Source organism: Rhinatrema bivittatum, chromosome 5 (genome assembly GCF_901001135.1).
Source record: "Rhinatrema bivittatum chromosome 5, aRhiBiv1.1, whole genome shotgun sequence".
Taxonomy (NCBI): Eukaryota; Metazoa; Chordata; class Amphibia; order Gymnophiona; family Rhinatrematidae; genus Rhinatrema; species Rhinatrema bivittatum.
In genome coordinates this window covers 122,800,386-122,825,758 of record NC_042619.1, presented here as the reverse complement: position 1 = coordinate 122,825,758, position 25,373 = coordinate 122,800,386, and the positions used below count along the sequence as shown (strand labels likewise).

The 25,373-nt window shown below is 41.1% G+C and overlaps 2 protein-coding genes across 3 annotated transcripts in view; one reads left to right on the top strand and one right to left on the bottom strand.

The window, feature by feature from the left end:
* RB1 (RB transcriptional corepressor 1) overlaps positions 1-25,373 on the top strand; it is a 483,267-nt gene that overhangs the window by 294,811 nt on the left and 163,083 nt on the right. The window lies entirely within an intron of this gene.
* Positions 16,496-19,476, bottom strand: LPAR6 (lysophosphatidic acid receptor 6). The gene has a single exon (XM_029602869.1). It carries the CDS (start codon positions 18,999-19,001, stop codon positions 17,967-17,969), a length of 1,035 nt encoding a protein of 344 aa, XP_029458729.1. The 5' UTR covers positions 19,002-19,476; the 3' UTR covers positions 16,496-17,966.

Below are 25,373 nucleotides of genomic sequence, written 5' to 3'. Positions count from 1 at the left end.
CACCTTCAAGATTTAGGAATTTTTTGTTTTATTCCTAGCCTGATCAAATTTGGTGGAAAAAATGTAATAAAAAGTTAAAAAAAAAAATTTCTCCCCTCCCCCTCTCAGAGGCAGACTGTTCAAGGATCAGAAAGATGGAAGTAAGCCTTCTATGGCTCCTTGGGACTAGATGGAGTGGGGGAAGGGAAGCAGGCAGGCCTTCTGGCCCCTAATTTTGTTTACCAAGAACCCTTAATTAAAATAAAAGGTTACATTCTTGCCTATAATGTGGATTCCTATAACCCAGGCAAGAAATTGGGTATTACTAGTCACACATAAAAGAAAAAGATGCCCAACTGCATGCATGAAAGATTTTCCATGATCTGTTTTGGGACGAATTATCATTTCGTGTATGGAATGTTTTCCTTGTATTCTGAACAGTTGGAAAACAAGCAAAACTTCGGTGTAAGTAGTTTATATGGCTAACTGTTTAACTTTTATTGTATTTTTTTCTTTTATTTCATTCTCAGTTTCTGTCCCCAGAATGATTGCCCGAACAATTAAGGTTCTCTTGCTGCAGGCACTGTAGACCCAAGCCCCTGGTTTTGTTTTGTTTTTTTGTTTGTTTGCATTGTTGCTTTTGCTGAACTGTCATGCTAGCCAACTTCACTTTACTGTTTTTGAGTTATAATTAGATTATATGTTATGGGAACAATGTGTGTTTTTGCAATGTTCTATAATTTTGTGCAACTTCTGTCTTTTTTTCCCTGTGGTTTTATAAGATCTGTTCTGATGCATTGTCAGCAGACTCGTGGTCTGGACGTAAATCTTCACTTGTAGATGACTTTCCTAATAGCATAAAAAGATGTTTTTTTAAGTAGATGGTGGTTCTCAGATGTATCTTTAAATCATTTTTTAAAGAATGATAATGCAGAGTTAGCACCAAAAACACATCGGTTGCTTCAGTACTTTTAGGATTCACTCCAATGCTTCACTTCCACTCCCCCAACCGATGAACCATAACCGGAAAGATGCACTGGAGAAAGTCGCATGGTTTGTAGTGGAGCAATAATAGTTGCTTGAATCTTTAAGATCCTAGGCCCAAGTCTCCGGTGGCAGGGGCCTGAAAATTCTGTGACACTTTATTTATTTATTTTTTTTTTTTAATTTTGCAGCAATGATGACACCTTTGTATGAATTAGCATACATTTTATATTAATATGCACAAAAGGGTTAGTTTATAGAAAATCTTACATTTTTATTAAGTGTAACAATTTTCTAGTTTTGTTTGGGGGTTTTTTCATCCTTTCCTTCAGCTTTTTTCTTTTTCCCTTTTTTCCCTTACTGTAAGGCATGGAGACTCAAGATCAGCAGGTTTGACTGCTATCGTATCCCTCACGGCAGGCAGAGATGGGTGGTACTAGAGGAGGGTCAGAGCTTGCTGTCACTTGGGGAGTGGGGAGAGAGAAAGCAGGCTGGTGTCAGCAGGGGAGGGTGGAGGCCTTTTCCTGCAATTCCACAGGAAAAAGAAAATGATGCTATAAAGGCTGCAGAAAAATTACAGGAAATTGGGGCTTTTTCTTAAGATGAACATTCGAAATAAAGAGCTGAAGTATACTGAATATGCAAAATCTTACATGATAAAACTACAGCCCTGGTTTTTACCTACTGTATTTCTGGGAAATGTTTCCTGTTTGTAGTTTGATGTATAAGGACTTATAAACACAGCATCACTATGATGATGGGTGTTACATAGAAAGATGATATGTACCTGAGAAATGATTAGTATAACTTTGTACAGTTGTAAGCCTTTGTGCTGTGGCGTGGTTGATGCAGCCTAGTAGGCGAACCCACTAGGCCCACACCCTTGGCTGAGACTGAGCTGGACCTTTACTGGCCCTGTTCCCTGCAGGTTGAGCCCTTGGATTTCAAGGGCCAGCAGGACTTAGGAGAATGTCCCTGGGGGGCAGTCAGAAAAAGAGAGTCAGGGGCCGGGAAGGCAGCAATCAGACATTTACCAGTTTCAGACATAGTCTGGATCCATTGCAGAGGTCAATATCAGGCAGCAGGCAAGAGAATGGTCCATGTCTTGAAAGAGATGGAAAGCCAAGGATGTTTTCCAAGGACAGGAGAAACATGATCAAGTTTATGGGGAGGAACAGCATTCTGGATGTGCTGAAGGCTAGTGAATTAAGACTTGAGAAATGCAAAATGTCATACTGTATCTCAGTTCAACCTTATTTACACACAGGGAATGCTTTCAAAGTTTTGGATAGCAGTGGCTGTTACAAAAGTATTTTGTGTAGCAGCAGGTAAAAATTGGGTATCAAATTTTTCAATTCGTGTGATTTTTTTTTTTTTAATTTAATTGCTCTGCCATCTTGGTTTTGCTTCTTCTTTATTTATGTCCTTAAAATATTTTATTTTTCATTGATTTTTTTCTTTTACAGATAATTTCCCTTAACTTTTATTGCTTACTCCAACATCTGTTGAAGGCCTGTTGAAACATCTGTTTCAACAGGCCTACCCAGATTAGCCTCCTTGCTCCCCTGCCTCTGAGCCCTTCTTCCAGGCCCTTACTTCCTTGAAGCCTTTTCCCCCTCTTACTGTACTTCTTGATCCTAGGCTTTCACCCCCCCCCCCCCCTTTTTTTTATACTTTTGATCCAAGCTTCTACGTTGAGAGCTTCGTGCCCTCTCCTCTCATTTTCCCCCTTTAATACATTTTAATCTCTTTGTATCATTCTCTATTCTGTTGTAAATATGTTGAATTGTTGTAATTTTTCAGTTTTGAATTTGCCTTGTGATTGTGTTATTTATTCTTTCTTTCAAACCTTCACTATCGTTGCCCAGTTGGCTTTGATTCCCCTCCCTTATCTCCTTGTTTTATTGTATTTTCCACTCATTTTGTTAATGTGAACCGGCATGATGTTGCTCACTAATGCCGGTATATAAAAGCTATTAAATAAATAAATAAAATAAATAAACTAAATCTTGCCCATCCCCCATACTAATTCCCTCCCCCCCTCACGTACGCTAATTATGTCACCTCCCCTTCCCCAATCTTCCATCTCATGCCTTCCTTTTAAGAATAACAGGGCTGCTTTAAGAGTCTAGAGCAAAGAAACACTAACCGCTTTTTCTAGACCCTGAATAGCATCTTCAACTCTGCTCCTGAAAACAGATACCCCAAATTCACAGCACTAGTTTCATCTCTTGCTGGTAGTAGGAAGACCATAGTGACTTGACATTAGTGGCAGGCTGATGTCAGCAGAGGGCACCGGCTGGGAGAAGCACTGACTGACAACAGGTATTAACCACTCTACTGCAAAAGATATCTGGCAACGACTGGAACAGGCAAATAGCGGATGTATCTATGTGGGGGGGAACTGAAAAGTGTGAATAAATGCTATCAAGTAGGACAAAGACGTTTGATACTGCATCCATGGAGCATGTGGAATCATGAGTTGAGCAATTCCAAACCTTAGGAAATCCAATTGAGGCAGAAGTTTCGTTACTAGCAATCAAAGCCTCTCTCAAAATATTGAGTGGCCTAAAATGTTAATGTGCAATATTGTCTAAGCTAATTATAAAAAGAAATAAAAGTCCATTATGAACTTCTACAAGGAGAATAATGCAGGATAAAGTTTCTCTACATATAGTATATGCAGAGTTTGGAGAAACTTCAGAGAAAATGTCAGAAAATGAAATGCTATCGCTGCAAGAAATTTGGACATTTTGCAAGAAATTGCTATTTTTTCAGGCAGCGAAAGAAATTAAAGCAAAAATAGTCAGTCTCATCAGATGGCAGATCCAGTGGTGGCGGTATCAAGAAGTAATATGCATTGTATGTAAAAACAAGCCATATAGATCGAGACAATTGACACAGGACCTTGTTCAGTGGATTCTGATGCCTCGAGTTGTTTAATTGAACAGTGGTTGCAGGGGCATCACCTCTCCTGCAGCAGAAGAGTGTGACACCATCCAACAGTGTCACTGCCTGGTCCCCTCTGGCACGGTGTCACACTCTTCTGCTGCAGGAGAGGTGAGGCCCCTGCAACCACTGCAGTGTTGATTCTGTCTGAGGGAGTGAATTCCAGACTAGAAGGGATGTTAAACTCTGACAGTGAGATGAATTGGATTATGTTGTCGTTAAATGGCCTGGTAAAGACTTAAAGTTCATAATCTGGGAGGTGATTATGAACTTTTAAATATTTCTACTTAAGCTTTTCCTGATAAACTTAAAGAATTGAAAATAGATGTTAAAGACTAGCAGAAATGCTTGGAATCTATTGAGAATACAGTTGGGAAAAATACCAGATAATGAACACTGGTGAAGGACAATTTGATTGCATCAAAGGTATTGGAATTAATATTCACAATTATCTAGACCTCTTGTTTTCAAGCAAAAACCTTTGATTTTCCCACTTTTGCTTATACATTTTTTCATATTAAATTGTAATTTTACATAAAAATAAATCTTGTGTGGCATAGACAAGTCCGACTATGTGCCATACAAGATTTATTTGTCTAAGCACTCTAGCTGGGTAAGGATTGGCAGTAGGCACTCTAAATAGTCTTCAATTTCTACTGAAGGCTGCCAAGGCTTCGCCTTGTCTTCGTTACTTTTTAATATCTATATAGCACCCATTGCAAACTTTTAGCAGGGCTGTGTGAGGGCTAGAGAATTTACGTGAAGGACATGCAGTTTTTCATATACATCCAACCCACCTGCAAAGCTAATTGAGCAGTGCCTGACTATGATCTAGCATTGGCAGTGTCATAACAAGCTCAGGTTCAGTGTTGCAAAGACAGAGCTAATTGTTGTTCAACGGACAAATGGTCCATTTCCACCATCATTCGTTATCATTGAGAATGTTTCTGCTGATCCTTCCATGAGGGTGAATTGATAGTCGTTTATCTTTTCAGCATTATATTAATGTTATTGTGAGACCAGGATTTTTAAAACTCCACGTTCTTTGCAGCTTACGTTGCTTGCTTATGCAGGAGGATTTTAGGACCGTAGTCCAAGCCTCAGTTCTCCCCCGCTTGACTCTTGCAGTGTTATTTACTTAGACTTTCCTGCTTGCTTAGTGAAGGCCTTATAGTTACTCCATAACTCAGCTGCACAGTTTATATCAGGCAAGAGTAGTCGGGATCATATTATGCCTGTCTTGATTGCACTTCACTGGCTTTCTGTGAGGTATCGAGTCCAATTTAAGGTAGCCGTAATGGTACACAAACTGTTAATGGCTAGTTTCCCACCTTGGACAAATGCACTTTTGAGACTGTATAATCCAGCTCGTATGCTTGGGTTCTCCCAGCGAGGCCTTCTTGAGACTTCATCTTTGAGGCATATACGGCTTGTGGATACACTCGAAAGAACTTTTTTCTGCTCCCACTTTAGAGAACTCTCTTCCCGAACATATAAGGCTTTAGGACTGCTTAAAAGCATTCAGAACGTAGATTAAAGACCTTTTTTTAATGCTTACAGCTGAAGGTCTAATGACTGGTAAGGCCTGTGATATTATGCTGTGTGCATTCTTGATGCTTTTGATTTAAAGTCCGTTGTGTATTATATTTTTGTCTTCCAACAAAAAAGAGCACCAAATCATGATCCCAAAATATCAAAATGTAACTAACAAAGGAACCGACAACAAAGGACAAACTTCACAATTGCTCTTCTGTCAATGCAACAGGTATTTATAGACCATGGAAAAGTTGAAGTAATGAAAAATGAAATTTTTATATGGCGCTGCATCAGCAAACCTGACGGCGTGTTTTGTACTGCCGTACCCGAACCGCCTGGACTACTAATCATTTGCGGCTAGATGACAGCTCCTGTTTAAATATTTAAATATCAGCGTTAATTAGCAGAAATTTGCAGATGTTCACATAGTATGTCTCCGATGTTTTTATGGTATGTCCCATCAATATTTTAAACTGTATAAATATATGAACATTTGCAAACTTCTGCTAATTAACGCTGATATTTAAATATTTAAACAGGAGCCGTCATCTAGCTGCAAATGATTAGTAGTCCAGGCGGTTCGAGTATGGCAGTACAGAACACACCGTCAGGCTTGCTGATGCGGCGCTCTACAAAAATTTGATTTTTCATTACTTCACTTTTCCATGGTCTATAAATACCTGTTGCATTGACGGAAGAGCAATTGTGAAGTTTGTCCTTTGTTGTCGGTTCTTTTGTTAGTTACATTGTATTTTTGTCTAACAGATTGTATATTTGATTTGTACATCACCTAGTTCCTTAGGCAACTTATAAATTTTAAATAGAAACATAGAAATGACGGCAGAAGAAGACCAATTGGTCCATCCAGTCTGCCCAGCAAGCTTCACACTTATTTTTTCTCATACTTATCTGTTTCTCTTGGCTCTTAGTAACCTTATGTTCTAATTCCCTTTCACCCCCACTATTAATGTAGAGAGCAGTGATGGAGCTGCTTCCAAGTGAAATATTAAGTTTGATTAGTTGGGTAAGCGGCAGCATAGCTCTCTGCCATGAAGCAGAGGGCAATGCTGGATATGTGTGAAGTATTAGTTTTTCTTCTCCCCTGTCATTGAAGCAGGGAGCTATGCTGGATATGCATTGAAAGTGAAGTATGCCTTGAAAGTCACATTAACTATCATCAAATATTGAAAAGCCTAATAATTGGTAATACCTATAGCCCATGAACCCATCCCTGTTTTTTTCTTTTTTTTTTTAATTGGGAGATGGCTGCCCTTCATCCTTCCGCTCCGTGAAGGTGGACACCTACCACTGGCCACTGGCATCCCGCTCCGTGAATGCCTCTGTGGCTACTGCCGCTCCGTGCAGTGTTTTACTACCTGCTCTTTATATGCGTCCTCTAGACCTGATGGATCCCATCCCTGGTTTTTTTTTTTTTTATTTAATTGGGAGATGACAGCCCTCCATCCTTCCGCTCCGTGAAGGTGGAACACCTACCACTGGCCACTGGCATCCCGCTCCGTGAATGCCTCTATGACTACTGCCGCTCCGTGCAGTGTTTTGCTACCTGCTCTTTTATACGTGTCCTCTGGACCTGATGGATCCACAATGTTTATCCCACGCCCCTTTGAAGTGCTTCATAGTTTTGGACTTCACCACTTCCTCCGGAAGGGCATTCCAGGCATCCACCACTCTCTCCGTGAAGAAATACTTCCTGACATTGGTTCTTAGTCTTCCTCCTTGGAGCCTCAGCTCGTGACCTCTGGTTCTGCTGATTTTTTTCTGTCGGAAAAGGTTTGTCGTTGTCTTTGGATCGTTAAAGTTTTTCAAGTATCTGAAAGTTTGAATCATATCACCCCTGCTCCTCCTTTCCTCCAGGGTGTACATATTTAGATTCTTCAATCTCTCCTTGTATGTCAACCGATGAAGACCTTCCACCTTCCTGGTCGCCCTTCTCTGTACCGCTTCCAACTTGTCCTTGTCTCTTTGTAGATACGGTCTCCAGAATTGAACACAGTACTCCAGGTGAGGCCTCACCAAGGACCTGTACAAGGGGATAATCACTTCCCTTTTCTTACTCGATATTCCTCTCTCTATGCATCCCAGCATTCTTCTGGCTTTTGCTATCGCCTTGTCGCATTGTTTCGCAGACTTCATATCATTAGACTTCATATCATCATAAATAACGATAAAGGAGTGAGGATAAAAAGAAAAAAGAACATTGCACTTATTCAACATTCTCATCAAGGATGCACATAGCCAGCTCAAAATATATAGGGTGAGCCAATTCGCCAAGAGCAAAACAAGTCAAAATAAAGGCAAACAATAACAGGAGCAAACTGCCCTGTGTCTAAGCTACAAAGGTATTACAGGGCTTAGAAGTAGTTATCAAGGAGCCTCCAACTGATCCTAGCATGAAACTCAAAAAGGCAGTGAGCTGGGGGCGTGGGGGTAGAATCATAATATATAGTATATCACAGACCTGATATTTAATAACACATTGCATGTAATTTAACCAGAAAATGGCTCCAAGTTGTAACACTGCAGGTTGTTGGTGCTGCATAAGGAGAAATTGCTTCCTTTTCTCTTGTGTGACCTTAACCATATCAGGGAAAAATAAGAATCTTTGAATTAAGGAATGAGGATTCCTTATAATGAGAGAATAGTTTCATAACACACTCATTATTTGGCTCATAACAAACGTCAGAATAAGAACTGTAAATACTATTTCTAGAGGGAAGAAGAAGGAAATGCTGAGGCAATTAGAATGAACGATCCTGACTTCCACGGTCAGGTCGCCAACGAGGACACTATGGCTTTAACGGCCAGGTGTCAAAGGACAGCTCCCCGGCTTGTACGGCCAAGGGGTGTGCGCCCGCCTCAGCTGACTTACATACTTACCACATAGAAACGGGGGGGGGGGGCTCGCTGGTCACTAATTTAGTTATGAGTTGTTATGCTGTTTTTCCAATTATGCTGAAGTTATTGATATGTCTGGTATTGCTGATTATTCAATGGCTATGGGCTGTGGCCATCTTTGTCCAATCAATAAAATCTGTTTTTCGGAAGAAGATATGTGAATGTGCAGTAATTGGGGAAGGTGGGGGGGGGGGGGGGTAGGTAGACGCAGCCTTTACACTGCCCACATTGAGAAATGAGGATTCCTTATAAAGAGAGAATAGTTTCATAACCCACTCATTACTTGGCTCTAACAAACGTCAGAATAAGAACTGTAAATACTATTTCTGAACTGGCCAGGTTTTCAGGATATCCACAATAAATATATATGAGATAGATTTGCATGCGATGAAGGCAGTGCGTGCAGATATCTCTTATGCATATTCATTGTGGATAACCTGAAAACCTGGCCTGTTTTCTGCTGTTGAGGACTGGAATTGAGCCACCCCTGTTCTAGAGCATGAGGAACATCTAGGAAATCCAAAGCATAGTTGAGGAACTAGTGAGCAGATCCTTCTTTTTTTTTTTTTTTTTTTGCAAAAGGGGGACGGTAATATGCTGTAGAAATTCAGAGACGAGAATTCTCTGTAATTTTCAAAATTTCAACAAAATATCTTTTTACCAAACCAAAGGAGTAGCAGCTGCCAATTTAGGAAAACCATGAAATCACAAAGTCCTATTTCTAACCAAGTTCTCCAGCCATTTACAGAAATGGAATTGTGGCAGTACCCCCGAGGGCATGTGTTGTAGGTTTCTGTGATTAATAGGAGGCGTCTATTACTTTCAGAGCTCTTCCTTGTGAGGAATCGCACACTTCCGATCTGTGATTCTCATGAAGCATTGCTATAACAATGAGAGTGTTGCCTTCTATTAATCAGGCACATGCCGTAATTGTATTCGGAAACACAAAGGAGGCGTCAAACCTGAAAACCACTTCATAAATCAAAAGTAACTTGTTTGAAAGAAGCCATTTTGAAAGTTTTCTTTTTTTAACCTGTGAATGGTACAGTTCAGACCAGAGTTATGTGGGTTGAGTGGATTATTGTGGATGTTTGTATTTTATATGCTTGTAATTTTGGTATTGATTTTTAATTGTTCGACTGTAACCCACTTTGGGCAGTCCTTTTTGGACTGTGAAGGTGGGGAATAACTGACAATAGAAATTGTCAGTGCAGTGATACATCATGGTGAAGACTCGTGCCATGCTGATATTGGTTTAAAGCATGGACTTAAATGTGCTTATCTAGCCAAAGTGGTTGAGAACCAGAAAAGAAAACTGGGTAGTCAGGATGGGCCAAATAGTCCATCTGTCCCTGAATTCTAGTCATTCTGTAAGCTGTCTTGAGCATCATTTGGAAAGGGGGGAGGGGGTAAAGCTAAAATAATTATTATAAGCAAGGCTAATAGATTTTAGGAATGGATTGGCTAACAGTTTTCTCTTACCTTATATACATTTGTGTATACATAGATCTGTTTAGGATCTTTTCCTTTTCAAGTTTTCTAAATGAACTTCTCTGTTTTGCTGCTCCTTATTCTCTGATCCACAACAGAGCCCAGTCTCAGGGCAACACCTCCTGAAGGCAGCAGGGTGGAGAAGCCAAAACTGTGCACATTTGTAAAATAGGTGGTGTTTTTGTCAAGGCAATAACCACACTGTTTGGGGGGAAAGGAGTGACTAAGATGCACCCATGTTTTGTAGTAGTGATAATGTATCACTCAGCAGAAACGAATTCACTTATTTCCAAAACAGGGAAGTTCTTGCAGCTGTACGGGGAGGTACTTTGGCCTGCTAAATGGCAATGTTTATTTTTCTTCCTTTGTGTTATGCTGTTTAATGTGTTGAAGTCCCAGATTAGATAACATGCTTGCTGCCAAGATCCTACCCACTGATATTGCTTGAGTTTCCTTGTATGAGTTAGGGTCCAAACACTGTTGTATAAAATTTGATTTAATTTGAGCACCCAATTTCCAGGAACCACTGCATACAGTTTTCTATATGTTTAGAGCTGTATTCTCTGCACAAACATTGAATGCAAGTGATGCAACATGTCGTCACTGAACAGTCTTGCGCTTTCATTGTGGTTAATGATATGGCGAAGGCACAGGAACAGTTACAGCCTGATACAGTTATCCTGTGAATAGGTGTTTCTGCCAGTGTCTTACTGGTTTTCATACCATCATTACGCTTGGGTTTGTTCATGAGTGCCGATAAGCAGGGCTGGAAAATTCCTGGGTGCCTGGCACCCAATGGAAGAGATGCTGGTGGGGCCTGGCTGGGGAACAGGAGCTTTGGTGGTAGTTGCTGGTGGGCCCGTGGAGCTGGAATCACAGCAGCTGTCATTGGTGGGACCTGAGCCAAGAGGAGGAAATTGCAGGGAGGCTGCTGCTGGTGCCAGGGCTATTGGGCTGCAGGGAGAATGACTAGAGGGAGGGAATCTGCAAGGAGGGAGGAGAAGCAGGGAGACTACCTGGAAAAGGAGAAAAATGAGAGCTAAGGAAAAGAAGCAAAAAGAAAAAAATGTTTAAACAAATACATTTCCTTGGTGCCTATACATTTTTGTCTGGTGTCTTTAGTTTCTAAATATTTTTTCTACCCCTGCTTAACAGGTGCACCAAACCTATCACCTTATAAAGCATCTATGAATTTTACACCCCCCAGGTCTACTTGAGAAAGACTCCTCCCCGCTTATTGAATTCTTCGCCAACTCCCTCTCTCCTGATGTACCCACGATTCTCCTTGGAGATTTCAACCTACACGTTGACACTCTCCCACAATCCCCTGCTTGTGAAGCCTTCATGTCCTCCCTTGAAGCAATGGGTTTCAACCAAATCATACACTCCCCCACCATAATGCTGGCCACACCTTGGATCTTATCTTCATCAACTCCACCATCAATATTATCAATTCCCCTTCATGTCTGACAGTTCCATGGTCTGATCACTCCATTATCCATACCACCCTCGCAATACCACAAACTTCCCCTACCCATCCATCACAACTCCTATCCTTTAAATACCGCAGAACCTGCAGCTTGGACACTCTCACACAAGCACTCTCTGACATTGATAACCAACTTGACCTCTCATCTCCAGACAGCGCCTTTTCCTCCTGGGTCGACCTCACCAGCAACATTGCCAACAATCTCTGCCCCGTAACAACAAAAACTATCAATCCCGGCCGTACAAATAGAAAACACTGGTTCACACATGATCTCAGAAATCTCAAAACACACCTGAGAGCTGCAGAAAGGTACTGACGCAAGCACCCCTCTCCAGCAACCAAAACTACCTATTATCAACGCATGCACGAATACAGAAACACCATCCTCCATACTAAACGAGAATACTATGCTAAAAAGATACATGGTCTACAATACAATCCCAAGGCCCTGTTTTCTATGATTACTGACCTGACCAGCTCCCCCTTTACGCAACCTCTAACAACTACCTCCAAGAATCGCTGCAATGAATTAGCTCATTTCTTTAAAAATAAAGTTTCATCCCTCACTGCTCAATTCTCTCATAACACCAATAATGTGATTTCTTCCTATCCTCAATTTCAGAGCTTCACTATCCTCTCTCACTCCACCACATCCTTCCCCTCACACACTCGCAACCTGGGTGTTCTCATTGACAACAATCTCACTTTCAAACCCTTTATCAACTCTATCATAAGAGACTGCTTTTTCAAGCTACAAACTATTAAAAAACTCAGACCTTTACTACACTTCTCCGACTTTCGCACAGTTCTTCAGTCTATTATTTTTTCTAAAATAGACTACTGTAACTCTCTCCTCCTCGGCCTCCCCTCTACGTATACTAAACCGTTACAACTCTTACAAAACGCCGCTGCATATATTCTTTCATGCTCCAAAAGAAGAGACCACATCACACCTACTCTCATCGAACTTCACTGGCTACCTATACAATCACGCATACTCTACAAAGCACTTTCCCTCATCCATAAAAGCCTTACAAATGATAACCTCCACTGGATCAACCCTCCGCTCCTTCCTCGCACAACCACAAGACCTACTCCTCCCGCCCTCCAAGGAACACTCCGCACTCCTTCAATCAAATCCATCCAACTGACCTCTACTATGAACAGAGCCTTTTCCCTTGCTGGCCCCACCCTATGGAATTCCCTACCCCCTGATTTACGCACCGAGACCTCCACTCTTAAATTAAAAAAAAAATTTAAAACATGGTTGTTCCTTCAGGCCTACCCCAAACTCTCTTCCCCCTCCACGAATAATACCTAACAGCCGGTAATCTATTATATGAACACCAGAAACTCTCTCTCTCCCCCTCCTCTGTCATCTATACTTCCCTTTTTATTTTTCCCACATTCAACCCTCTCTATACCTTGTATTATAGTTTCCGGTATTTTGTATCTTGTAATGCAAGTACTCTAGCATGATACCTATATAATTTATAATTCCTCATTTTAACATTTAGTTGTTTGTTTTTTTTTTCTACTTGTACTGCCCTAAGATACCCAGTTTTATATTGCTCCTCTTATTCACCTTATAGATAGTTTATTTATTATTCACACAATTGCTATTGTTCCATGTAAGGGCCTCGCCCAAAAGTTCTTAGCTGTATGTAAACAGATACGATGTGCAAACGGCTATCGGTATAGAAGAAATTCGAAATAAAAATAAATAAAATAATATATGTGTAGGCGCCTTATGTTTTGTTTTAATCTTGCAAAGTGCAGATGGGAAGGATTCCCTATAGCTTATGGTGGAATCATACAACTGCCATCCCCCTGTAGAAAGTAATACTGTACGTGAAATGTAGGCAGGACGTGTAATTGATTAATCTGATTGGCTGCATGCCTCATTACTTTCTAAGGGAATTTTAAATGTTCAAACTGTTACATTTAAGATCCTTTTAAACAAAATACTATTTATATATAGAATAAGCAAATTATAGAAGTTGTATTAATTTTTAGGCATTCTTGTACAAAGTAGAGAAAATGCCTTATCTGAAGATCATGTCCATCTGTCTCTCTGCGAGCTCATATTGGAGGCCAAATGACAGCAGACATGCTGTTCCCATTTGGAAGATAAAACAAAGATGTTCCAGTAGGCCCATATCTTGATTTTCAGAAATGTCTGTGCTAGGGATCTGTTGCTGGGACAAGTGACGGGCAGGATCGGCAAAGGCTAGACTTTGTGGTAAATTAAAACAGATGGTGCTAGGATCATGAAGGATTCAGGGGAAAAATGGCAGCAATATCACAGTAGCAAGGCCACTAGAGACCCGCTGCTGGGACAACAGCCTAAAAAGTTGTTTAGGCAGGAGGCTATAGTTTGAGAGGCTTGTCAGAGGAGGGCGAGAGGAAGCATGACAGGAAACAGATGGAGTTGGAGGTCGTGATGGCACAGTGAGACAGAGCTCGGAGTTCAGGAACACCACTCCCAAACGTGTACCCAGCAGCAGGGGTACACTTACAACCCTTATTCACTGCAGTCTTTCCCACTTGTGAGCTGAAAAAATCTTTGTCAGACAATTCTGGTTTGTGGTGTGTTTTGTGTATCTCATCTGCATACATACACAGCAGAGAACACATGAGGGAAAACGAATAATGGTTTTCTGTTACTGTGAAAACCTCTCCCACCTTAATAGAACAGAGGAAGTAAACCCTACATCTCAAAAGACAACCATTACGTAGTTTGCGGAGAGGTTTCTCTAACCATCGACCTTTTCACTTCTTTAATGCATTTGTACAATTGTTACTTAAAGTAGCTTTCCCATCATAGAATTCCGTGACCTGGCCTATTATCCTATTACTTGTAGAATTCTAACATAGAGATGTAATATTTTAGATGGCAAATAAGGACTATTTTGACCCATCCTCACTGCTTAATTGTCTTCTTTTCTTGTTCTCTACCACTTTGGCTAGATAAGCACAAAAAGTTCCATGCTTTAATCCAATAGCTCTTCCCCTCTGCCCCCAACAATATTTTTTACTCCACTTCTCATAGAAACAGAAATGAAAGCAGAAAAGGACCAATAGTCCATCCAGTCTGCCCAACAAGCTTCCTATGTTAGTATCTGCCATGCCGTGCAGGTTGCCCCCATACATCAGTCAGTGCTGCTTGATGTGCTTTGCTTCTGGATTTGGCCAAGAAGCAGTTCTGTATTTTGTCCTTAATGTCTGCACATCAGTACCCCAATTTGTAAAAAAAAAAAAAAAAAAAAAAAATCATGGCTCGTGTTGGTTGTCTCGGAATCCAAATTCCTCTTCCTTCCATCCCCAGCAATGTTGCAGTTGTATCAAAAGCATCTCAGCCCTGTTCTTAACAACTGCCTGCTATATCTGCCCCAGCATATGTAAATTCTGTTACAGTGCTGTATCTGCTTTGTAGGCTATTTCAGGCCTTGCCACCTTCCCCCTTTCATTATTTATTTTATTTTTTTTTACAAATCCCATACTTATTCCAACACCCAGGACCCCTCCCATATCTTACCACCAAGCTTGATAATAAATCAGACACCTACCAAAACTAGTGAAGCTGTTGTCTGAAACATCTGGCTCCCTGTGCTTGTTGTTGATAAGGTTAGCCCAAGTGAAACTGGCTTGATATCTGGGACCCACATGCCAGACTCCTTTAAATCAATTCTGTCATTAAGGCAACAATTTTCACTGCGTTGCAAAGTGCATGGGTAGCAATACACCTTTAGTGAAGCTTCAAAGGGAAACTAGCTGTGTGGGCTCCCTTTGAACCTTTGCTGAAGATAGGCAGGTACAAAGTGCCCGCATATTGTGCCCTGCTTTTTCTGCAGACAGGGTGAGGCAGAGAACCTGCACACATACACATTTGAAACTTTATTGTATGTAATGTAATTTTCTCACTCAACTAAGGTGCACCTATTTTTAGAATGGCTAAATGTAGCTGCTCAGCTGTGGGACTATTTTAAATCTGGGGATCCAGCTCCTAAATTCATGGTTAGGTGGCTAAATCCCTTTGAAAATTTGCCTGTACCTGCACATTTCAATTTATTGAATGAGCAAATAAGGGGCAAGATACAAATGTGTTTTGTGGGGAGGGTTTCGCCCTGTACTTCCTCTTTTTTTTTTTCTTCTAGCTCAGTTGAACCAGTGCTGGAATTCTGGTTCCACAAATCTTCAATCACTACAACCTAGGTATTTTCCCCCCGTTTTAACCCCCCCCCGCCCCCTATTAGTCTAGTCATTGGCACAACGGTCCCGAGACTGGGAGTCATGCATGTGGGCTCCTTGTAAATATAGTCAACAAATATATTTTTACTGTTATTAACCAGGGAATTACATGGAACTTCATAAATCACATGAGCAATCACTTATGCACATACCTTACATTAATAGAAAGTGACAGCCTATAAAGAGTACAAGGCCCATCTTGTCTCCCCATTCCTGAGCCTAATCTGAAGATTCACTGTGCTTACCCAATACTTTTGAATCCTGGTACTATTTTGACCCCCGACACCCCCCCCCCACCCCCCCACTGGGAGGCTGTTGTACTGAATGTATCCGTCACCTCTTTTGTGAAGAAATATTTAAAATGCCGAGAAGCAACTCCTCACCCCGTCTCTTGGGCCTGAAGATAGCTCCAGATGACATGCCTTTCTTTCTGCTAAGCAGCTTTTCAGTGCTCCTTTCCCTATTTCCCCTCGGGTAGAGGAGTGCTTGAGCTTACTTTTTTAGTGCCTCTTTGCAGGTTATGACAGAGCACAGACATTCTGCCTATGAGTAAACCTTTGCTCAGCGCTGTGATACCAAGGTTGATCTGATTTCATATTTTCCCATTCTCGGAAGAAAGGCTACCTCATAAAGTAGATTTTGAAAATGCATTATTTTAGTAATAAATACAAATAAATTACAAGTAAAGTACAGAGTTATTCATACTGTCAAGTATTTTGTGAAAAGCAGGTCTTTAGGTTGTATTTCTCACATTTTGTTCTGTGTGGTTTAAAATAGTTTAAAAAAAAACAAACCCCATACATTTTTAGTCAATATTTGCCCACTTTTGTATAGCTTCATGATTATGGGAGAAAATAATTTGGCTAGGTTGTAGTTGGGTACAATTAGATTTTTTTTGCCGTGTTCAGTTTGTCAAAGAGTGTGGGTCGGTTATAATATGCATGATAATCCTATGTTGTAGTTGGAATATTATGGCTTTGCCATTGCATTTGGAATAATCCTCTACTATGATACCAGCTGATTACCTACTTAAATGGAAGTTCTGTTGCACAACGAGGTAGTGTAATGTGCTTATACTTTTCAACTCATTCCTTTTTATGGGAGGAAATATTTTGACAGTAAGAGTTTGTTACAGCTACAACTTTTTAATGGAAATATGTTTAGATAACTGAGTTGGTAGCTCCAATAGGTTCATTATGATTTTTCCTTTTTAATGTAATTCTCGAAGAAAGATTGGTGCTTTATAAAAATGTGTGGTAGTTCTTCTTTAACCGTACCCACCGATATGAATGTAATTGTACTGATGCGATTCTATGCTTATCTGTATCAGAACTCTTACGGGGGTATGACAGATACATATAAAGCATGGAAAATAATGAACTAAGGCATGGACTCAGATGGATATATTTTTTTAAAAGGGAGGGGCAGTGGTGACCATAATTGCAGGTACACACCTTTATATATAAAAATACATTTTTGGAATAAATACTATATTAGGAATAAAAAGAAAGGACTCCTATAAAATAAGGTCCAGTGAGAAAATCAGTAACTTGATATTTTGAGGAATCTAATAAGTACTGCATTAAGATTTGTTTTGATCTGCCCTCCCCCCCAATAAAGAATAGTGCTAGAACATTTAAACTTCTGCTTTAGTTTGTTTGCAGCCAGACTTGATAAACTTGGGATGCTAACCTTTTTGATCTATGCTGAAACTTTATAATGTCCACAAGTAACATGTTAGAAGAATAACAGCTTTATTTTCAGTAATATACTAACTTATTATGCCCTTCTCCAAGAAGGAATGTATTATAAACTGTTTAACAAAGAGCTAGCTTTGTAAACAAAATTCATACAAAGGGCAAAAGATTAAACTCTGATAATGGACCCTGTCCTTGCATTGTTTGAATTATCAAAGTTTAATCCCACCATTAATAGTTGTAACTTTACCAAACCATGAATGGATGATAGTTCTAAAAGTTTATACAGATTAAAACATACTGGAACATAATTAAAACCAAATGAAAATTTGAAAGAGTACAATTGTTTTGTTTAGTGTTTGTGGGCTGGCTGTAAAGAAAACCTGTAGCATGTTTGACAGACCAAGAAAGGAGTATTAGCAGAAAGCTGCATGGTCTGAAGCCAAAAACACAATATAGCTAAAGTTAGTTTATACTTTTAATACTCACAATGTTTTGCTTACTTTTTCTGTGTTCTACTGTCTCGTTTTAAAAAAATAGTACTATATAAGTTTTAAATGGCCCCCAAAGGTAAAGAAAAATGTTAGTTAAAAATCACATTCACAGTTAAAGACCTTGCCACTTTACAAGTACTAGGTGCCTCCGGGGCTGCTAGATTATATTTCACAACACTTTTATATAGTTGATTCATTGTCAAATATTTTAGCTTTTAAGGTTTGGAGGTTGTGCTGAATAAAGTTCTCTGAAGGAAACGTTTCCGAAAATCTGGAATCATTTCTTCGGTTTGAGCGGTTTCTCTTTTTGATAGAGTTCTGAATGGTTTCTGACGTGAAATAATAAATAATGGGGTCAAAGCAGCAGTTTGACACCGCAATGCACAGCGTGACGGGGTACATGGTCCGCACGATGGTTATCACCGCGCAATTGCTGAACGCCTGGGTCCTCATGAGCGAATACAGCACCAGGTTGATGTTGTAGGGCACAAAGCAGAAGCAAAAGATGAGCAAGTGGACGAAGATCATCTTCAGCACTTTCGCCTTGTTCAGTTTGCTCCGGCTCAGCGTCACCGGCCTCTTCAGCGTCTTCAGCACCATGGTGGAGCAAAAGACGTTCAAGATGAGCGGAATGAAGAAGCCGACGATCTCGATGAAGATGACGATCTTGGAGATGTACGTCTGCCAGGTGACGCTGGGGAAGTTCTCGAAGCACGTCTGCGTGCCGTTGTCCGCCCGGGCCGAGTTGGTGGAGCGGAAGGTGGCGGCGGGCGCGCTGCCCGCCAGCACCGTCAGCCACACCAGCAGGCAGATGACCTTGGCCTTCCGCTTGGTGCGGATGGTCTTGGAGCGGAAGGGGTGCACGATGGCCAGGAAGCGGTCCACGCTGATGCAGGTGAGGAAGAGGATGCTGCCGTACATGTTGGTGTAGAAGAGCGTGACGGAGACCTTGCAGAGGATGTCCCCGAAGGGCCAGTGCCGGGCCACGAAGTAGAAGATGCGGAAGGGCAGCGTGAAGACGAAGAGCAGGTCGGAGACGGCCAGGTTGATCATGTAGGTGGTGGTCTCGTTGCGCACCTTCAGCGTGCACATGAAGATGTACATGGCCACGCAGTTGGCGATGAGGCCGAGGACGAACACCATGCTGAAGACGCAGCCGTACAGCGTGTACTTGAAGGCGTCCGCCGTCTCCGACGAGCAGTTGGCGCTGACCATCCCTACCCGGGGGGGAGGAGGGGGGATTCCTTCGATCGCTGCAGTCTCGCTTCCCCCCACAACCCCTCTTATTGTAGATCCATCGGCCCTGGGGCGCCGATCCGCCAGGGGTCTCTTCTCCCTCCCTCAGAGCCTCGCCTTGCCGCCCGGGTCCAGTCTCTCGCCGGCTCTAGCTCTGCCCTCCTCTGCCAGCGCCGCACCGGCCATGCATGCAGCCGGCCCGCGCCCTCATGGGCGGCAGCAGCGTCTCGACTCGTCCCTGTCCTGACCCCGAGGGGCGGCCGGGGCTGATCCCTCAGCGCCGGCGGGGAGGGGGAGCAAAGTTCTCGCGTGCCGGCCCCGGCTGCTCGCCCTCTCTGCTCTGCTTCCTTCCTTCCCAGAAAATGCGGGCTGCAGCTCTCCGGCCGGGGGGGGGATGGTGCTGGCAAACTTAGTACCGCTCAGCCCAGGAAGAGGAGGCTGCCCCGGGCCCCGCCCAGGCTTTCAGCTGCTAATGCGTCTGCCGGGACTGTGCCTCCGAGGGTTTAGCAGCCGGCTGCCGGGGCTCTGGCCCTTAACCCTTTGGCAACCAAGAAGGAAAAGTTGGGAGCCGCCCTGGCTCCTTACTTAGAGCAAACGGAACACGCGCTTATGCTGGATCGGGTCTGTAAAGTTCTGACATGTCAGCTTCGGACATCTCCTGGGTGTACTTTGCACTGGGCTTCCCAAGTTCTTACAAACCATATATTTTTTTAAAAGGCTAGCAAGAAATCTCTCTTCGTTTTCAAGGGACCACAAGACCTGATCTTAATGTTCACCGGCATAATGTCCGCTTCTGATCATTTTTTGTGCACAGTGATAAAATCCGAGTATGATGTTGTCTTTTTAAAGCAAATATATGCTCTGAAAAAAACAGAGCTAAAGCACTGAAACACCTCTGTCCTTTTTACCACCATTTTTAAAAATAAATCGTTTTCAAACGTTTGCATTATTCTTAGTCTTATTCTTCTATCTCCTGATTTAATTTGTTTTTAAGGAATTGCATATTAATTGAATACAACTAAACATATCTTTTTTCTTTGAATTGTTCTTTGTTTTGTTCTTTTCCCTATGTTACTTTTTTGGGCAATTGTTTATACTGTGTTCATTTTAGGTTTTATTTTTGTTCCATCTTCTACTCTAGATTAGTCCTATTTTATTGCCCATCCCTTTTTTTCTTTTGAACATTTCATTTTCTTCTTTTCACCTGTCTTCTCCTATAACTTATTCTTTATACCTTCAGTCATTCTTCCACCATACTGTTTCCCTAACACTTCCCCTCCCTTGTCCTGTACCTTCTACTCCACCCTGTCACATCCCTGCATCCCCTCTGCTTTTCCCTTTTCACCTTGTCCACCTTTTCACTCTTTTTTTTTTCTTCCCTCCCTGTTCTGCCTTTTTTCTCCTATTGCCTTTGTTCTCCCTGCCCCCTGGTCTTCTGGAACTCTCCACTTCCACACCTTTGCAACTCCACCCCTTCCTCACTATCTTGATAATTTGTGTGGCATGGCCATGGGAAATGATTTTGCAAAAATGCCCATTTTTGAGGCGGAGAGGAGGCAAGATAACACAGAACATTTTCTTTTTGCACTCACCTGCCATGCTGAAACATTGATTTCTAGCTCTGCCATGCCACATAGGCATTTACCAAATTGAGTTCTTGAATAAACTGGGACGACACCTGGGGATTTTAAGTTCAGGATCAACTGGGTGAAAGAGGAAACAGCCTACCACTGGGCCAGAAAGAAGAGAAGGCCCAGTGGTAGGGAAGAGAAGGCCCAATATAAGAGAAGTCAACCAACTCCCACCCAGGCTGATAAGGAGACAGCTGGCCCTGCGACACACCTCCCAGGACCTCACGACACACCTGTTGAGAACCACTGCTCTAGACTTCACCATTTGATCACCAGTCTCCTTTTTGACCCCCTCCACATGCCTAAGTTTTGGTTTAGTCTCATCTGCTTAACCTTGGTATGGCTTCTGCATTTCCACCAATAAACCTTTATTTTTCTCAGAACTGACATTCTTCCCTCTTTTGAAATGAGGCTTGCTCATTTTTGGTCAGTCATTGCCCAGCTTTATACTTTCTTCTTCCTAAAAAGTCTCTCTTTCCAGTGTATTTCAGTGGGAGAGTAAGCCAAAAGAACTGCCAAACTGGGTCAGACCTTGGGTCCATCAAGCCCAATATTGTGTTTCCAACAGTGGCCAAGTTATATTCCTTAGAGCACCAATACTTGCAAATATCTTCATTTTAGAGATTTCAGTTGGTTAAAAATTCAGAATATAAGAGGGAGATCCTAATGATTTTGTAATTTTTTTTTTTTATGTTCATGGAGATAGTTGGAAAGCTTTTCCTACTTAACCAATGATACCATTCTGACTTGTAAGTAAATCAGGGCACTGCTGCATATAATCTTGATTAGAATCCCGTATGTGCAGTATCACAGTGATAGATATGAATCTGACATGAGCAGCTGAAGAGAGGTCTTGGGGAAAGAGTTCAAACGTGTGAGCAGAAGGCACAACTCTATTACAAAAAGAGCAAAGTATCTTCTATTCCATAAAAAAGTGTAACTATAAGAACTGTAGTTGCACACAAAATATCCTGTAATAAAGTTATGAACTGGAAGTAATACAGCCAAGAAACAGACATTTTGATTTGTACAGTGTTCTCTCAACCTAGCTTGATGTTACCCAGATAGAGAGTCCATCAAGCTAGGTTGAGAGAACATTGGAAAAATCTCATCTTTGTGTGAGTTTCCTCACTCCGAAGGTCATCAAATCTTCACAAGAGTGTACTGTTCTATTCGTACATCTCACTCTGTCAAAGTGGCCCTAACCCCTACACTACTACCTAAACCTCACCTCTTGTTACTAGGTGGGCCTCCTATAGAGATATAAATAGGTAACTACTACAAGGGCCTTATAGATAGGCTCTCTCTCTCTCCTCGCTCTCTCTTTCGCTCTCCCTCCCCTCCAGTGGTTGCAGTTAGGAAATGCAATAATTGAGGTATTACTGCAAAGTGCGAAAAAATTATCGCACTTTGCAGTAATACCTGTTTATTGCAATGTGCACTATTATCATAAAACATGCCCCTCTCCCTATTGCATGCGATAGTTTGATGAAATACCTACAGTACCTGAATGTAATCCACTTTGAAGTGCTTTAAAAAAGTGTGAAAAGCAGAATATAAAAATCTAAATTTAAAAATAATAAAAAAAAACAGGATAAAAGGGAAGCTGTTAAAGAAGGGGGGTTTGGAGCAAACTGGTAATTGCATTGGCATGCGTGTCTACTAAAATCCCCCCACTTGCACGGTAGAAGTGGACTGACAGCCTGTTTTATATCATGCACGCATATACATGCGTAATGTTATAAAATGGCCGCGTCCCTGGGGACAAGCCCTCAAAGTATGCACATGTGCACCTGCACGGCTCTTTAAAAGTTAGCATCATAGTTTGTTGCAGAACTACTGACTTTTTCTTCAATTGCATTTCTATGCAATTGTTAAAATCTCTAGAAATTATTTTTTTTAAATGTGTGTAAAAAAAAGTGGAATTTAAATTATCAAAGTTTTTGAAAAGAGATGTTGTACCTTCCAACTGCTTTTAATTTCAGTATCTGTACAAATTGTAATATAAAAGGTACAGGTAAATTTTGGCAATAGAGAACATGGCTATAAAAGAAGTACTTATTCCAGAAATATGTAAAATATGATATATACAGTTGTGCTCATAAGTTTACATACCCCGGCAGAATTTGTAAGATGTAGTATTTTAAGTAATTATGAGTGATCAGACAAAACATGTCTGTAATTTTTGTTTCAAATTAAACTATTATGCATCACAGAATAGCACAAAACCATAGCAATAAAAGAAATAATAAAATGGTCATGTTCAAAAGTTTGCATAGCCTTAGTTCTTAATATCATCTATTGCCCCCTTTTGCATCAATGACGGCTTGAAGTCTTTTATGATAGTTGTGAATGAGGCTCTTTATTTTCTCATGTGCTAAAAATGCCCATTCCTCTTGGGAAAAAGCCTCCAGATCCTGTAAATTATTTGGTTGTCTAGCATGAACTGCATGTTTGAGTTCTCCCCAAGTGTGTATATATCTGGCTCTCTATCTGTATATGCATGTATGTATTCATATATACAAAAATGAAAATAAACATAGGAATAAGTTCCAAGGCAGAATTGATAAGACTCGAGGAGGTGCTAGTACTGCTACATTTGTGTTCACTTCTAAGATATTTGCTCACTGCTTCTGAGAAATGGTTACTTAAGTGCCACCATTTGTTTTTCCAACACTGATGGAATTAATATTTATCCCCAGCTTGAAATCAAGCTTACAGTGAGTTTAACCTGTCTGAATTTCTGATGGGAGCTTTAAAGAGTGAAACTGCTCAGTTAAGTGGTAAATAAAATTCTTTCTTCCATGTGGGTTTATAAACCAGTCAGGCATCCTTCAGTTTCCATCTGAAAACCAGCTTTCCAAGCATTATTTGAGTACAAAGGCTTGGGGAGGAGGGGTGAATGTAACAGCCATTCTGCTCTGCTTTTGTTTGTCCTTCTGAGGACTTGCTTGAAATATATTAAGTCTCCCATTGCATGCTGAATGTTTTGGGAATGCAGGCTGCCTGGTGGTTGATGAACTTAGCTGACCCTTACATTCCTGCAGCTTGGTTTCCAGTTACAAATGAATCTTATTTAAAAAGAATACGGTGATTTGAAATTGCATAAACGTGTTTCTAGTTTTTAAAAATGTCTACTAAACAATTGTGTGTAGTGTTGATTACAGAAAGTAGTTGATTATTCAAAGGTTTCTCCCATTTAAACATATCTAACTTTCTAGCAATAGAAGAAACATGTAACTTTTCCTCCATGGACTTGTTCAGACAGTGTTGCTCATTCAGACTTAAATGTTTAAACTCTTCTTTCTGTTGAACATAGTTCACGCTCTTCCACTTGTCTTCCTAAATGAATCTCAAAAGTCACGTGGAAATGGCCCGCAAACAGAACAGATGAAACTGCAGGAGGCGGGGAGGTTAGCAAGTCTGCCTCCTGATACTGGGAAGGTACCAACTGCTGGAAAGCTCATTGTCACAGACCCTGTGTGTCTGCTCTGGCCTGACTCGGAAAATCCAAACTCTGTCCAACCATGCCTTGGGTTGTAAATGAATTTCAAAGACAGCCTCCTGGTCTTCGCTTGCGGGGAAGATGTTTAAGGAAATTAACATATACATAACACTGCTGGTAAAGGTGGGCTTCTGTAGATTCAAAGCTTTAGTAGAGAGGCCTGAGGAAAAACAGGCTTTCAGGGTTGTGTAAATGTGCCTTACATTATCAAGAGCTTTGCTTTTTCTGTTTGTGAGTTTATTTTAAGAGGCATCCAGAAATACATTTGAACATTCTCACATGGCACTCAGGTTTTATCACCTTTACAGCGTCTCATAGGTGCATCCAGCTGCACTAAACATAAATCCAGCTGCATTAGAAATGGAATTGGTTTTTACTCTAGTTTTGTACTGGTTGTCTTGAAAATCTGTGCCATCATTCACCACCATGTATGGTGCTTTCTGCAAAAAATCATTAATGAGTTTGCTTTTTCAGAAGTGCATTGAGAGTTGAGCAGTTTTCAGTGTGTAAATGAATGAGATCCTCCCTCAGCCCGCGCCTGGTTTTTGCTCTCTTGTCAGCTTGCTGACCTGGAGAAACTTCAGGCACCACCACTCTACAGGTGATTAGGTTCTAATCAAAGAAGAGACATACTGTTCAGGTTAGTGCTGACACTGTTGTTAGATTATTACCAAATTTCCTTTGGATATTTTACTATATTAGGAATTTCCAGTGGGGACTGCTTTGCAAAATAGAAATTGCATTTGCTAGAAATAGAAAGTATAAATAAAACCTCATTTGGTTATGCCTTTTTTAATACTAATTGTTTTCATGAGTAAATTGAGAAAGCATCTAAACATAGAAACATGATGACAGAAAAAGACCATATGGTCCATCCAGTCTGCCCATCCATCCAATTAATTTAGCATTAAATTCTCATCACTTTCTTAGAGATTCCCTCTTTTTATCCCATGCTTTCTTGAATTCAGATATTGTTTTTGTCTCCACCACATCCACTGGGGGGTTGTTCCACACATCCACCACGCTCTCTGTAGAGAAATATTTTCTAAGATTACTCCTGAGTCTATCCCCTCTCAACCTCATCACATGACCCCTCATCGTTCTAGAGCCTCCTTTCTGTTGAAAAAGGCTCACCTCTTCTGCATGGAAACCTTTGAGATATTTAAATCTCTTTATTATATCTCCCCCATCTCACCTTTTTTTCTAGAGTATGCA